We start from the raw sequence: 16,850 nt of genomic DNA on the forward strand, positions 1-16,850 counted from the left end.
CCTCCCCCATCTCCCAGTCTCCCTCCCCTCCCCAGTCTCCCAGTCTCCCTCCCCTCCCCCATCTCCCAGTCTCCCTCCCCTCCCCAGTCTCCCAGTCTCCCTCCCCTCCCCCATCTCCCAGTCTCTAACCACCCACCCCCACCCGTCTCCCAGTCTCCCTCCCCTCCCCCGTCTCCCAGTCTCCCTCCCCTCCCCAGTCTCCCAGTCTCTAACCACCCACCCCCCACCCGTCTCCCAGTCTCCCTCCCCTCCCCCGACTCCCAGTGTCCCTCCCCTCCCCCATCTCCCAGTCTCCCTCCCCTCCCCCATCTCCCAGTCTCCTTCCCCTCCCCCATCTCCCAGTCTCCCTCCCCTCCCCCGTCTCCCAGTCTCCCTCCCTTCCCCCGTCTCCCTCCCCTCCCCCATCTCCCAGTCTCCCTCCCCTCCCCCATCTCCCAGTCTCCCTCACCTCCCCCATCTCCCAGTCTCTAACCACCCACCCTCCACCCGTCTCCCAGTCTCCCTCCCCTCCCCCGTCTCCCAGTCTCCCTCCCCTCCCCCATCTCCCAGTCTCTAACCACCCACCCCCCACCCGTCTCCCAGTCTCCCTCCCCTCCCCCGTCTCCCAGTCTCCCTCCCCTCCCCCATCTCCCAGTCTCTAACCACCCACCCCCCCAACCCGTCTCCCAGTGTCCCTCCCCTCCCCCATCTCCCAGTCTCCCTCCCCTCCCCCATCTCCCAGTCTCCCTCCCCTCCCCCGTCTCCCAGTCTCCCTCCCTTCCCCCGTCTCCCAGTCTCCCTCCCCTCCCCCGTCTCCCAGTCTCCCTCCCCTCCCCCGTCTCCCAGTCTCCCTCCCCTCCCCCATCTCCCAGTCTCTAACCACCCACCCCCCACCCGTCTCCCAGTCTCCCTCCCCATCCCCGTCTCCCAGTGTCCCTCCCCTCCCCCATCTCCCAGTCTCTAACCACCCACCCCCCCACCCGTCTCCCAGTCTCCCTCCCCTCCCCCATCTCCCAATCTCCCTCCCCTCCCCCATCTCCCAGTCTCTAACACCCCCATCTCCCAGTCTCCATTCCCTCTCCCATCTCCCAGTCTCCCTCCCCTCCCCCATCTCCCAGTCTCCCTCCCCTCCCCCCCGTCTCCCAGTCTCCGTCCCCTCCCCCATCTCCCAGTCTCCCTCCCCTCCCCCATCTCCCAGTCTCTAACACCCCCCCAGTCTCCCTCCCCTCCCCCATCTCCCAGTCTCTAACACCCCCATCTCCCAGTCTCCCTCCCCTCCCCCATCTCTAGTCTCCCTCCCCTCCCCCATCTCCCAGTCTCTAACACCCCCATCTCCCAGTCTCCCTCCCCTCCCCCCGTCTCCCAGTCTCCCTCCCCTCCCCCGTCTTCCAATCTCCCTCCCCTCCCCCATCTCCCAGTCTCCCTCCCCTTCCCCGTCTCCCAGTCGCCCTCCCCTCCCCCATCTCCCAGTCTCCCTCCCCTCCCCCATCTCCCAGTCTCTAACACCCCCATCTCCCAGTCTCCCTCCCCTCCCCATCTCCCAGTCTCCCTTCCCTCCCCCGTCTCCCAGTCTCCCTCCCCTCCCCCAATTCCCAAATGCCTCCCCCCCTCACCCCAGTCTCCCTCCCCTCCCCCAATTCCCAATCTCCCTCCCCTCCCCATCTCCCAATCCCTTCCCTGCCCGATTCCCGCTCTCCCATCCTTCCCCCACTCTCGATCTCCCTCCCTATGACTGCAGCTCCCCCACCTGACCCTGACCCCCACATTGTCTCCCACCACTTCCCCTCCAATCCCAACCGAAGACCTGGAATCACTTACCTGTGGACCACTGTGAGGCGATCCCTGTCCGGAATTCTCTTCAGTCTTCTCCTCATCACTGGGTTTGAGCCGGATCAGACCTGGTGATTTCCAAGGCTCAGTATCTGTCTGGGCTGTGTTTGACCCCAAGTGCCCGAGGATGAAAGGTCACTCTAACTCAGCGCAATGAAAACCAAAACTCAAAGAATCGGAAAGAAAAATTCCAGGCTGGAGCCAGATCTGTTTATACATCAATTTGTTTAATAAACATCTCGCCAATATTTGTACAGGCAATGCCAGGATTGTTCATACATACCAAAACATCCCATAACTTCATGGTGTCAGCACATCAACCACAAAAATAACAAATACACGAGGGTTTAACAGGATCGCACAAGAGCCAAACATTGCACACTGAACATTGGAAACAGAGGCCTCTGCCCACACTCGAGAGCCACTTTCATTTGCACCAGTTACCCTCTCGCCCACCTCATCCTCTCGCCCACCTCACCCTCTTGCCCACCTCACCCTCTCGCCCACCTCATCCTCTCGCCCACCTCACCCTCTCGCCCACCTCACCCTCTCGCCCACCTCACCCTCACTCACTGCACCCAGATTAACAGATGCCAGATCCAACCCTCTGCTGGTGCTCTTCAAGGCCCTGCACCTGAATTTTTCAATAGGAGGGGATTCCTTAACACAAGATCACAAGCCTCCAACTCTCCCCTTCTCAGGGCTTTGGGAAAAGAGCAGGGGGGAGTGAGACTAACTGGATAGCTCTACCAAAGACCCAGCAGAGGCACAATGGGACGAATGGCCTCCTTCTGTGCTGTTTGATTCTCTGATGATTCCCAAGAGTTTCTAACCATTGCTGCTGTCTGACAGTTTGGATTCAAGTCTATCAATGGATCCCAAATTAAAAAGCGGAATTAGTGAAAACACAACAGCAGCATATTCCTTCTTAATTCACAGTCAATATCAAAGGACTGACGCCCATCCTTCCTTACCCTGTATTCAATAGTCAATGCCCATCACCCAATGCCCATCACCCATTGCCCAAAACTCAATGTCCATCACCCAATGATCAGTGTTTGTTAACCAGTGGTCAGTAGCCAGTGCTTATCACCCAATGGTCAGTCTCCACTACTCAATGGTCAGTAGCCAATGCTAATCAGCCAATAACATACTCAATAGCCAACACTTCCTGCCCAAAACCAAGTATTCACCAGCCAATGCCCTGCCATTAGTCCCAGACCAATGGTTATTCACACTGACCAGTCTCAATTGGTGATCACTGGGTCAGTTATTTCAGGGGGGGGGGGGGGTTTTGGAATTTTTTTTAACACTGTATGCAATACTCAGTGTCATTGGCCAATAGAACTGCCCGATACCCAGTGTTCACTCCTAGTACCCAGTGCCCAATACTCAGTGCCCACTGCCCAGTGTCCACTGCCCAATACCCACTGCCCAGTGTCCACTGCCCAATACCCAGTGTCCACTGCCCAATACCCACTGCCCAATACCCACTGCCCAGTGTCCACTGCCCAATACCCAGTGTCCACTGCCCAATACCCACTGCCCAATACCCACTGCCCAGTGTCCACTGCACAATACCCAGTGTCCACTGCCCAATACCCACTGCCCAATACCCACTGCCCAGTGTCCACTGCACAATACCCAGTGTCCACTGCCCAATACCCACTGCCCAATACCCACTGCCCAGTGTCCACTGCCCAATACCCAGTGTCCACTGCCCAATACCCACTGCCCAATACCCACTGCCCAGTGTCCACTGCCCAATACCCAGTGTCCACTGCCCAATACCCACTGCCCAATACCCACTGCCCAGTGTCCACTGCACAATACCCAATACCCACTGCCCAGTAGCCACTGCCCAGTGTCTGCCCAATACCCAGTGTCCACTGCCCAATACCCACTGCCCAGTGTCCACTGCCCAATACCCAGTGCCCACTGCCCAATACCCACTGCCCAGTGTCCACTGCCCAATACCCACTGCCCAGTGTCCACTGCCCAATACCCAGTGCCCACTGCCTGATATCCAGTGCAAAGCTTCCAGTGTCATGCGAGCCATTAGTTATTTATTAGCGTAACTGGCGCCTCTCTTTCTGTTTCTGTTTTGCCATTTATTTTATGATCCTCCCATTCACCTCCCACCTCAACAGAAAGGCACAGTCTCGATCATCGACGGTGCCCAATTCACAAAGGGCAAGCTGGCAAGACCACTCTGCCAGAGAGATGCATGCAGTGTTTACAAGATGTTCACCCAGTTACTAGATTAAGAACTGATTATGTTCATCCAACGGAAGCCGATAGTGTCTCTTGGTGTTGGTTACAGTTTGAGACTCTTGCAGACCTGAATTACAGACTCCAGTGGTCAGACATCTAAGTTGCAGCATTTAACTACACAGCTCAGGGTAGTTATTAGTACAAGTCTCACCCTGTTTAATGCCAGAAAATGTACAGTCCAAACTGCAACACTTCTCAGGATTATCCCAAAGGACGGGTGTGGGACAGGACTGACCAATGGCACATTCCAGGACAATGTTGCATAAAATTTAACAGCCCATAATAAGCATCAAAACCATCACAAGAGCAACAAGTCTGCGGTATCCATAGAAACACAATAGCAACCAGCATAGGCAGATTAATGCACCAATGATAGAACACTCTGCACTGTAACTATGACGACAATGAACAAACTGGCTTAAGTGGAATATGCCCCAGTGACGTCAGCAAGCCCAGGAATACGGTAACCATACTAATTACTGTCAACTCAACCAGGAACAGTCAAACTCTCCTGATAGAATTTTACATTGAAGGCATCAGACAAACTGTTACTCCCTCTCTGGGGTTGGGTTTGACCCCAGAACCAAGGAGGTGAAAGGTCACTGTCCCATCCAGAGTTACCTCCAGGAGCTCACTCTCTCCATCCTGGGGGGATTGCCGTGAGGCACTGACAGGATGTTGGAACGATGACTCCAAGACCCGCCTTCAAACATGCTGCAACATTGGGGTAAATTCAACAATCTTATTCTGACAATGGGGAGCCAGGGTGGGGGAGGGAAGGCGGTGGGGGTTGGGGAATGGGGAAGGGAGTTGGAGAATTGGGCATTCATGCCATCTCCAAAAGGTGGTCCTTTTGACTGTTGAAATCACAACCCCTTCCCTCTCTCTCTCCCTCTCACAGCAACTGTAATGGCTACCAGCTTAAAGGAGGCCTCCCACTGACTCTCCAAAAACAACAAGCAGAGGGTCTCAGCCTGAAAACCTTCTGGAAACGAGAGCTGGTGTTTGTCTTTTGTTTGGTAGGTGGAACAAGAGTCATTATTGGTCGCCCTTTCCTTTTGAGAATTGCAGTAAAATATACACTTCCTGTACCAACAACTATAGATCTCGACCTAGTTTCTCCCAACCCATTAGATTAGATTAGATTAGATTAGAGATACAGCACTGAAACAGGCCCTTCGGCCCACCGAGTCTGTGCCGAACATCAACCACCCATTTATACTAATCCTACACTAATCCCATATTCCTACCAAACATCCCCATCTGTCCCTATATTTCCCTACCACCTACCTATACTAGTGACAATTTATAATGGCCAATTTACCTATCAACCTGCAAGTCTTTTGGCTTGTGGGAGGAAACCGGAGCACCCGGAGAAAACCCACGCAGACACAGGGAGAACTTGCAAACTCCACACAGGCAGTACCCGGAATTGAACCCGGGTCCCTGGAGCTGTGAGGCTGCGGTGCTAACCACTGCGCCACACATTTTCAATTATTTTTGTTGTTCTCTTGTCATAGCAACATAAGAACAGGAATAGGCCATTCAGCCCATCAAGCCTGCTCCATCATTCAATTAGCTCATGGCTGATCATCTACCTCAACATCACTTTCCCACATTATCCCCATATCCCTTCATGTCATTAGTATCCAGCTATCTATCGATTTCTGTCTTGAACATGCTCAAATACTGAGCTTCCACAGCCCTCTGGGGTAGAGAATTCCACAGATTCACCACCCTCTGAGTGAAGAAATTCCTCCTCCTCTCAGTCTTAAACGGCCTATACCTTATTCTGAGACTGTGTCCCCTGGTTCTAGACTCACCAGCCAGAGGAAACATCCTATCCACATCCACCCTGTCAGGCCCCGTAAGAATTTTGTAAGTTCAATGAGATCACCTCTCATTCTTCGAAACTCTAGAGAATACAGGCCCAGTTTCTGCAATCTATCCTCATAAGACAAACCCGCTATCCCAGGGATTAGTCTGGTGAACCTCCGTTGCACTCCCTCTATGGCAAGTATATCCTTTCTTAGATAAAGAGACCAAACCTGTACACAATACTCCCAGTGCAGTCTCACCAATGCTTTATACAATTGCAGCAATACACCTTTACTCCTGTACTCAAATCCCCTTGCAATGAAGGTCAACACACCATTTGCCTTCCTAACTGCTTGCTGCACCAACATACTAGCTTTTAGTGACTCATGAACAAGGACACCCAGGTCTCTTTGGACATCAACACTTCCCAACCTCTCACCATTTAAGAAATACTCTGCATTTTTGCTTTTTCTGCCAAAGTGGATAACCTCACACTTATTCACATTATATTCCATCTGCCATGTTCTTGCCCATTCACTTAGCCTGTCCAAATCTCCTTGAAGCCTCCTTGCATCCTCCTCACAACTTATATTCCCACCTAGTTTTGTGTCATCAGCAAATTTGGAAATATTACATTTGACCCCCACATCCAAGTCATTGATATAGATTGTGAACAGCTGGAGCCCAAGCACTGATCCTTGTGGTACTCCTTGCCATCCTGAGAATGACCCATTTATTCCTACTTTCTGCTTGTTAACCAATTCTCAATCCATTGCAGTATATTATCCCCAATCCCATGTGCTCTCATTATTTTTACTAACCTCTTGTGTGGGACCTTATCAAAAGCCTTCTGAAAATCCAAATACACCACATCCATTGGTTCTCCTTTATCTATGTTACAAGTAACATCCTCAAAAATTCCAACAGGTTTGTCAAACATGATTTCCCTTTCATAAATCCATGTTGACTCTGCCCAATTTACCATTATTTTTTAAGTGTCCAGTTATCTCATCCTTTATAATAGATTCTACCATTCAGCCTCTCGAGTCTGTTCTACCACTCAGCGAGGTCATGGCTGATCTGTATCTTAATGTCATTTCCCCTCTCTGATACTGTATCCCTCAATTCTCCGAACCAACAACAATCTATCAGTCTCACAGTTGAAAGTTTCAGCTGACCCCCAACATCCACAGCTTTCTGGGGGAGAGAGTTCCAGATTCCCACTCCCCTTTGTGTGAACAAGTGCTTCCTGACATCACCCCTGAACGGCCTGGCTCAAATTTGAACGTTCTGCCCCCTTGTTCCAGACTCTCCCCTCCAGAGGAAATAGTTTCTCTCTATCGACCCAATCAAATTCTTTAATCATCTTAAATTTGACCCCGTGCTTTGCTTCTTCACCTGAAAGAATATCTCCTACTGTGATTCATTCATCCCTAGATCTAGAAACTGTACAACTCCTCATCTCCCTCAGTCTCTTTTCCCTCCTACAATCTACAGCTGTTTAAAAGCCAATCACTATTTCCATCCCTTCTCTGCTCCACTGCTGTCCACCAAGGACCGGTGTCTCAATTTCACAATAATAAAGCAGCCTGAGTGAGAGAGAACCAGTCTGAGTACAACTGGGTTTGAAAGTTGCAGCTATGAGGAAAGGTCAGATAGGCTAGGGTTGTTTTCCTTGGAACAGAGGAGGCTGAGGGGTGACTTAATTGTGCTGTAAAAAATTATGAGGGTCCCAGATAGAGTAGACAGAAAGGACCGGTTTCCTCTGGTGGAGAAGTCAATTACCAGAGGGCACAGATTTAAGGTGATTGGAAGGAGGATTAGAGGGGACATGAGGAAAAACAATTACACCCAGAGGGTGGTGAGTGTCTGGAATTCACTGCCAGGAACGTGGTGGAGGCAGAAACCCTCAATTCTTTTAAAAGGTACCTGGACATGCACCTGAAGTGCTGTAACCAGCAAGGCTATGGACCAGGTACTGGAAGGTGGGATTATATTGAACAGATAGTTTTTTCAGCCAGTGCCGACATGAGGGGCAGAATGCCCTCGGATTGTGCTGTAATTTTTCAATGGTTCTAACTGCTTCTGCTGTAAGCCATAGTTCAGTGGGTAATTCTCAACTCAGTCAGAAGACAGTGGGTTCAAGTCCCACTCCAGAGACTTGCACACAAAAATCTAGACTGACGCTCCGGGTGCAGTACTGAGGGAGTGCTGCACTGTCAGAGGGTCAGTACTGAGGGAGTGCTGCACTGTCAGAGGGTCAGTACTGAGGGAGTGCTGCACTGTCAGAGGGTCAGTACTGAGGGAGTGCTGCACTGTCAGAGGGTCAGTACTGAGGGAGTGCTGCACTGTCAGAGGGTCAGTACTGAGGGAGTGCTACACTGTTGGAGGGTCATACTGAGGGAGCGCTGCACTGTCAGAGGGTCAGTATTGAGGGAGCACTGCACTGTCAGAGGCTCAGTACTGAGGGAGTACTGCACTGTCAGAGGGTCAGTACTGAGGGAGTGCTGCACTGTCAGAGGGTCAGTACTGAGTGAGTGCTGCACTGTCAGAGGGTCAGTACTGATGGAGTGCTGCACTGTTGGAGGCTCAGTACTGAGGGAGTGCTGCACTGTCGGAGAGTCAGTACTGAGGGAGTGCTGCACTGTCGGAGAGTCAGTACTGAGGGAGTGCTGCACTGTCCGAGGGTCAGTACTGAGTGACTGCTGCACTGTCAGAGGGTCAGTACTGAGTGAGTGCTGCACTGTCAGAGGGTCAGTACTGATGAAGTGCTGCACTGTCGGAGGCTCAGTACTGAGGGAGTGCTGCACTGTCAGAGGGGCAGTACTGAGGGAGTGCTGCACTGTCGGAGGGGCAGTACTGAGGGAGTTTTGCACTTTCGTAGGGTCAGTACTGAGGGAGCAGTGCACCGTCAGAGGGTCAGTACTGAGAGACTGCTACACTGTCAGAGGGGAAGTACTGAGGGAGTTCTGCACTGTTGGAGGGTCAGTATTGAGGGAGTACTGCACTGTCAGAGGGTCAGTACTGAGGGAGTGCTGCACTGTCAGAGGGTCAGTACTGAGGGAGCGCTGCACTGTCAGAGGGTCAGTATTGAGGGAGCACTGCACTGTCAGAGGCTCAGTACTGAGGGAGTACTGCACTGTCAGAGGGTCAGTACTGAGGGAGTGCTGCACTGTCAGAGGGTCAGTACTGAGGGAGTGCTGCACTGTCAGAGGCTCAGTAATGAGGGAGTACTGCACTGTCGGAGGATCAGTACAGAGTGAGTGCTGCACTGTCAGAGGGTCAGTATTGAGGGAGTGCGGCGCTGTCAGAGGCTCAGTACTGAGGGAGTGCTGCACTGTCAGAGAGTCAGTACTGAGGGAGTGCTGCACTGTCGGAGAGTCGTACTGAGGGAGTGCTGCACTGTCGGAGAGTCAGTACTGAGGGAGTGCTGCACTGTCTGAGGGTCAGTATTGAGGGAGTGTTGCACTGTCGGAGGGTCAGTACTGAGGGAGTGCTACACTGTCGGAGAGTCAGTACTGAGGGAGTGCTGCACTGTCCGAGGGTCAGTATTGAGGGAGTACTGCACTGTCGGAGAGTCAGTACTGAGGGAGTGCTGCACTGTCGGAGGCTCAGTACTGAGGGAGTGCTGCACTGTCAGAGGGTCAGTACTGATGGAGTGCTACACTGTCAGCGGGTCAGTACTGATGGAGTGTTGCACTGTCGGAGGGTCAGTACTGAGGGAGTGCTACACTGTCGGAGGGTCAGTACTGAGGGAGTGCTACACTGTCGGAGAGTCAGTACTGAGGGAGTGCTGCACTGTCAGAGGGTCAGTACTGATGGAGTGCTGCACTGTCGGAGGCTCAGTACTGAGGGAGTGCTGCACTGTCAGAGGGGCAGTACTGAGGGAGTGCTGCACTGTCGGAGGCTCAGTACTGATGGAGTGCTGCACTGTCGGAGGCTCAGTACTGAGGGAGTGCTGCACTGTCGGAGGGTCAGTACTGATGGAGTGCTGCACTGTCGGAGGCTCAGTACTGAGGGAGTGCTGCACTGTCGGAGAGTTAGTACTGAGGGAGTGCTGCACTGTCGGAGGTTCAGTGCTGAGGGAGTGCTGCACTGTCAGAGGGGCAGTACTGAGGGAGTGCTGCACTGTCGGAGGCTCAGTACTGAGGGAGTGCTGCACTGTCAGAGGGTCAGTACTGATGGAGTGCTGCACTGTCGGAGGCTCAGTACTGAGGGAGTGCTGCACTGTCAGAGGGGCAGTACTGAGGGAGTGCTGCACTGTCGGAGGGTCAGTACTGATGGAGTGCTGCACTGTCGGAGACTCAGTACTGAGGGAGTGCTGCACTGTCAGAGGGGCAGTACTGAGGGAGTTTTGCACTTTCGTAGGGTCAGTACTGAGGGAGTGCAGCACTGTCAGAGGGTCAGTACTGAGGGAGTTCTGCACTGTTGGAGGGTCATACTGAGGGAGTGCTGCACTGTCGGAGGGTCAGTACTGAGGGAGTGCTGCACTGTCGGAGAGTCAGTACTGAGGGAGTGCTGCACTGTCGGAGGTTCAGTACTGAGGGAGTGCTGCACTGTCAGAGGGGCAGTACTGAGGGAGTGCTGCACTGTCGGAGGGTCAGTACTGAGGGAGTGCTGCACTGTCAGAGGGTCAGTACTGAGAGAGTGCTACACTGTCAGAGGGGAAGTACTGAGGGAGTTCTGCACTGTCGGAGGGTCAGTACTGAGGGAGTGCTGCACTGTCAGAGGGTCAGTACTGAGGGAGTTCTGCACTGTCAGAGGGTCAGTACTGACAGAGTGCTACACTGTCAGAGGGGCAGTACTGAGGGAGTTTTGCACTTTCGTAGGGTCAGTACTGAGGGAGTTCTGCATTGTTGGAGGGTCAGTACTGTGGATGTGCTGCACTGTCGGAGGGACAGTACTGAGGGTGTGCTGCACTGTCGGAGGGTCAGTACTGTGGAAGTGCTGCACTGTCGGAGGGACAGTACTGAGGGAGTGCTGCACTGTCGGAGGGTCTTTACAGAGTGAGTGCTGCACTGTCAGAGGCTCAGTACTGAGGAAGTGCTGCACTGTCAGAGGGTCAGTACTGAGGAAGTGCTGCACTGTCAGAGGCTCAGTACTGAGGGAGTGCTGCACTGTTTGAGGGTCAGTACTGAGGAAGTGCTGCACTGTCAGAGGGTCCGTACTGAGAGAGTGCTACACTGTCAGAGGGTCAGTACTGAGGGAGTGCTGTACTATCGGAGGGTCCGTACTGAGAGAGTGCTGCACTGGCGGAGGGTCAGTACTGAGGGAGTGCTGCACTGTCGGAGGGTCAGTACTGAGGGAGTGCTACACTTTCAGAGGGTCAGTACTGAGGGAGTGCTGCACTGTCGGAAGGTCCGTACTGAGAGAGTGCTACACTGTCAGAGGGTCAGTACTGAGGGAGTGCTGTACTATCGGAGGTTCCGTACTGAGAGAGTGCTGCACTGGCGGAGGGTCAGTACTGAGGGAGTGCTGCACTGTCGGAGGGTCCGTACTGAGAGAGTGCTACACTGTCAGAGGGTCAGTACTGAGGGAGGGCTGCACTGTTGGAGGGACAGTACTGAGGGAGTACTGCACTGTCGGAGGGTCAGTACTGAGGGAGTGCTGCACTGTCAGAGGATCCGTACTGAGAGAGTGCTGCACTGTCAGAGGGTCAGTACTGAGGGAGTGCTGTACTGGCGGAGGGTCAGTACTGAGGGAGTGCTGCACTGTCGGAGGGTCCGTACTGAGAGAGTGCTACACTGTCAGAGGGTCAGTACTGAGAGAGTGCTGCACTGTCAGAGGGTCAGTACTAAAGGAGTGCTGCACTGTCAGAGGTGCTGACTTTCAGGATGAGCCATTAAACCGTGGCCCCGTCTGCCATCTCAGGTGGATGTAAAGATCCCACGGTCGCTATTGGAAGTAGATCAGGGGAGTTCTCACTGCTCGATATTTGCCTTCACCCAACATCATTAAAAACAGGTTTGCTGATCACTATGATATTTGTGGGACCTTCCTGTGCACAGATTGGCTGCTGCATTTCCTACATTACAACAGAAACTACATTTCAAAAGTACTTCATTGGCTGCAAAGCATTTTGGGATGTCTTGAGGTTATGAAACTCGCTACAGAAATGCAAATCTTTCTTTCCAACGCGGCACTAACCCGATTCGCTGGCCGACACCACACACTGCAATCTGTCCCCACCGCCAGATGCATCACCCAACATGTTCCCCAATCCTGTGTTACTGATGGCGAGCCACAGACCAAGGGAACCTGTGTCAACATGGATGCTGAATGTCCTGGGCTATTCGACTTTGGAAAGCATCACAGTCGAGCTCTGCTATGATTCCAACCCACAAACTCTGCCTGTACTCACTTTGCAGCATGTAGCACAACCAGATCGATCAGCTCGACTCTGACCCCTGCCCTCACCTTCCCCATTAGTGTTGCAGTGTCCAAACAATTGCTGTCCCCACACAACCCCGGTGACCAGGGAATGAAACCATGGGGACCTTCTGCTTAGTGACAACCAGACCCACAGTTTGACCCATTGAAGGGAGGAGGGAGGTGGCAGGAGTGAGGGAGGAACCGAGGGAGGAATCAGCTGTGTCACATGGTTGAATGGATCAGATGTTGGATTCTGGCCAGAGCTGGGGTCCAAGGTCAGACTGCTGCACAAGAGCGAGTGGGTTCGAAACCAAACGCATTTCTCTGCATTTCTCCGCTCTTCCGTCAATGTGCCAGACTTCAAGAGTCAGGGAGGAAAAAGGAAACAAACAGAGACACAAGAGTTGAGAAGTCAGCCCAAACAGCCAGGGTGGGAGGGGGAAGGGGAGGGGCGAGTGGGAGTGCAGGGATGTGGTGTGCGGGGAGGGGGATGTGCCTGCATTTACGGGGGTCCCACGGTGCTAACAGTGGTGTAGCTGAACTTGGACAGAGAGGTTCCTGTTACCCCGGGCTCCTCTTCCACATCCTTGAAGACCCTGAACGGTCGGAGACAGCGGGAGAAGGTGCCGAGGAAAGCCTTGCGAAATCTCTTGTTCATGAAGCAGTAAACCAGGGGGTTAACACACGACGATGTGTAGGACAGCAGGTGGATGAAGGAGATGGGGGCACCTGAGAGGCGACGGATGGCATTCAAATCGTCAAAGGCACGCCAGGTGTTAACACTGTAGATAGGCATCCAGCAGACAAAAAACATCACCACAATGACAATCAGCATGCGGATGACACGCTTCTTGGCCACCAGCTTGGACTCAGACGCGTTGCTACGGACACGGTCCAGCTTGGCGCTGGTGCTCGGGGTCAGTGTCGTCATCTCCATGGTGTTCCTCCGTTTACCAACTTGCAGATAGCAGCCATCACTGTCATCATAATGCTGAAGGTTCGAGCCACCCGCTCCATTTGTGTGCACTAGAAATGGAACATTTCCATTGGTTAACAGTGCAGATGATGCTGGAGTGGACAAACAAATTCTGTTGCTCATTTTCACATTCATTAGAGCGATGCAGACCTGGGTTTAACATTTCAACAATAGATGGCACCTCCGACAGTGCAGCACTTCCTCAGTACTGACCCTCCGACAGTGCAGCACTCCCTCAGTACTGACCCTCCGACAGTGCAGCACTCCCTCAGTACTGACCCTCCGACAGTGCAGCACTCCCTCAGTACTGACCCTCCGACAGTGCAGCACTCCCTCAGTACTGACCCTCCGACAGTGCAGCACTCCCTCAGTACTGACCCTCCGACAGTGCAGCACTCCCTCAGTACTGACCCTCCGACAGTGCAGCACTCCCTCAGTACTGACCCTCCGACAGTGCAGCACTCCCTCAGTACTGACCCTCCGACAGTGCAGCCCTCACTCAGTACTGACCCTCCAACAGTGCAGCACTCCCTCAGTACTGACCCTCCGACAGTGCAGCACTCCCTCAGTACTGACCCTCCGACAGTGCAGCACTCCTTCAGTACTGACCATCCAACAGTGCGGCACTCTCTCAGTACTGACCCTCCGACAGTGCAGCACTCCCTCAGTACTGACCCTCCGACAGTGCAGCCCTCCCTCAGTACTGACCCTCCGACAGTGCAGCACTCCCTCAGTACTGAAACTCCGACAGTGCAGCCCTCCCTCAGTACTTACCCTCCCACAGTGCAGCCCTCCCTCAGTACTGACCCTCCGACAGTGCAGCCCTCCCTCAGTACTGACCCTCCGACAGTGCAGCACTCCCTCAGTACTGACCCTCCAACAGTGCAGCCCTCCCTCAGTACTGACCCTCCAACAGTGCAGCCCTCCCTCAGTACTGACCCTCCGACAGTGCAGCACTCCCTCAGTACTGACCCTCCGACAGTGCAGCACTCCCTCAGTACTGACCCTCCGACAGTGCAGCACTCCCTCAGTACTGACCCTCCGACAGTGCAGCACTCCCTCAGTACTGACCCTCCGACAGTGCAGCCCTCACTCAGTACTGACCCTCCAACAGTGCAGCACTACCTCAGTACTGACCCTCCGACAGTGCAGCACTCCCTCAGTACTGACCCTCCGACAGTGCAGCACTCCTTCAGTACTGACCATCCAACAGTGCGGCACTCTCTCAGTACTGACCCTCCGACAGTGCAGCACTCCCTCAGTACTGACCCTCCGACAGTGCAGCCCTCCCTCAGTACTGACCCTCCGACAGTGCAGCACTCCCTCAGTACTGAAACTCCGACAGTGCAGCCCTCCCTCAGTACTTACCCTCCCACAGTGCAGCCCTCCCTCAGTACTGACCCTCCGACAGTGCAGCCCTCCCTCAGTACTGACCCTCCGACAGTGCAGCACTCCCTCAGTACTGACCCTCCAACAGTGCAGCCCTCCCTCAGTACTGACCCTCCAACAGTGAAGCCCTCCCTCAGTACTGACCCTCCAACAGTGCAGCCCTCCCTCAGTACTCACCCTCCGACAGTGCAGCACTCCCTCAGTACTGATCCTCCGACAGTGCAGCCCTCCCTCAGTACTGACCCTCCGACATTGCAGCCCTCCCTCAGTACTGACCCTCCGACAGTGCAGCACTCCCTCAGTACTGATCCTCCGACAGTGCAGCCCTCCCTCAGTACTGACCCTCCAACAGTGCGGCCCTCCCTCAGTACTGACCCTCCGACCGTGCAGCACTCCCTCAGTACTGAGCCTCCGACAGTGCAGCCCTCCCTCAGTACAGACCCTCCAACAGTGCAGCACTCCCTCAGTACTGACCCTCCGACAGTGCAGCACTCCCTCAGTACTGACCCTCCGACAGTGCAGCCCTCCCTCAGTACTGACCCTCCAACAGTGCAGCACTCCCTCAGTACTGACCCTCCGACAGTGCAGCACTCCTTCAGTACTGACCCTCCGACAGTGCAGCCGTCCCTCAGTACTGACCCTCCGACAGTGCAGCACTCCCTCAGTACTGACCTCTGACAGTGCAGCACTCCCTCAGTACTGACCCTCTGACAGTGCAGCACTCCCTCAGTACTGACCCTCCGACAGTGCAGCCCTCCCTCAGTACTGACCCTCCGACAGTGCAGCCCTCCCTCAGTACTGACCCTCCAACAGTGCAGCCCTCCCTCAGTACTGACCCTCCGACAGTGCAGCACTCCCTCAGTACTGATCCTCCGACAGTGCAGCCCTCCCTCAGTACTGACCCTCCAACAGTGTAGCCCTCCCTCAGTACTGACCCTCCGACAGTGCAGCACTCCCTCAGAACTGACCCTCCAACAGTGCGGCCCTCCCTCAGTACTGACCCTCCGACAGTGCAGCACTCCCTCAGTACTGACCATCCGACAGTGCAGCCCTCCCTCAGTACTGACCCTCCGACAGTGCAGCACTCCCTCAGTACTGACCCTCCGACAGTGCAGCACTCCCTCAGTACTGACCCTCCGACAGTGCAGCACTCCCTCAGTACTGACCCTCCAACAGTGCAGCACTCCCTCAGTACTGACCCTCCGACAGTGCGGCACTCTCTCAGTACTGACCCTCCGACAGTGCAGCACTCCCTCAGTACTGACCCTCCAACAGTGCAGCACTCCCTCAGTACTGACCCTCCGACAGAGCAGCACTCCCTCAGTACTGACCCTCCGACAGTGCAGCACTCCCTCAGTACTGACCCTCCGACAGTGCAGCACTCCCTCAGTACTGACCCTCCGACAGTGCGGCACTCTCTCAGTACTGACCCTCCGACAGTGCGGCACTCTCTCAGTACTGACCCTCCGACAGTGCAGCCCTCCCTCAGTACTGACCCTCCAACAGTGCAGCCCTCCCTCAGTACTGACCCTCCGACAGTGCAACACTCCCTCAGTACTGACCCTCCAACAGTGCAGCCCTCCCTCAGTACTGACCCTCCGACAGTGCAGCACTCCCTCAGTACTGACCCTCCAACAGTGCAGCCCTCCCTCAGTACTGACCCTCCGACAGTGCAGCACTCCCTCAGTACTGACCCTCCAACAGTGCAGCCCTCCCTCAGTACTGACCCTCCGACAGTGCAGCACTCCCTCAGTACTGACCCTCCAACAGTGCAGCACTCCCTCAGTACTGACCCTCCGACAGAGCAGCACTCCCTCAGTACTGACCCTCCGACAGTGCAGCACTCCCTCAGTACTGACCCTCCGACAGTGCAGCACTCCCTCAGTACTGACCCTCCGACAGTGCGGCACTCTCTCAGTACTGACCCTCCGACAGTGCGGCACTCTCTCAGTACTGACCCTCCGACAGTGCAGCCCTCCCTCAGTACTGACCCTCCAACAGTGCAGCCCTCCCTCAGTACTGACCCTCCGACAGTGCAACACTCCCTCAGTACTGAACCTCCGACAGTGCAGCCCTCCCTCAGTACTGACCCTCCCACAGTGCAGCCCTCCCTCAGTACTGACCCTCCGACAGTGCAGCCCTCCCTCAGTACTGACCCTCCGACAGTGCAGCACTCCCTCAGTACTGACCCTCCAACAGTGCAGCCCTCCCT

General features: G+C 54.5%; 1 protein-coding gene across 1 annotated transcript in view; it reads right to left on the minus strand.

Annotated features, from left to right (window-relative positions):
- Positions 1-2,392: 2,392 nt before the first annotated feature.
- Positions 2,393-16,850, minus strand: part of LOC137371062 (cholecystokinin receptor-like) — a 74,985-nt gene continuing 60,527 nt past the window's right edge. Inside the window, exons 7-9 of the mRNA XM_068032962.1 lie at positions 12,780-13,341; positions 3,237-3,846; positions 2,393-2,443 (exon numbers count right to left, since the gene is read on the minus strand). Coding sequence (XP_067889063.1) covers positions 2,393-2,443; positions 3,237-3,846; positions 12,780-13,341 — 1,223 coding nt within the window. The remainder of the gene's footprint in view (positions 2,444-3,236; positions 3,847-12,779; positions 13,342-16,850) is intronic.

The sequence above is a fragment of the Heterodontus francisci genome, chromosome 6, assembly GCF_036365525.1.
Source record: "Heterodontus francisci isolate sHetFra1 chromosome 6, sHetFra1.hap1, whole genome shotgun sequence".
Lineage (NCBI taxonomy): Eukaryota > Metazoa > Chordata > Chondrichthyes > Heterodontiformes > Heterodontidae > Heterodontus > Heterodontus francisci.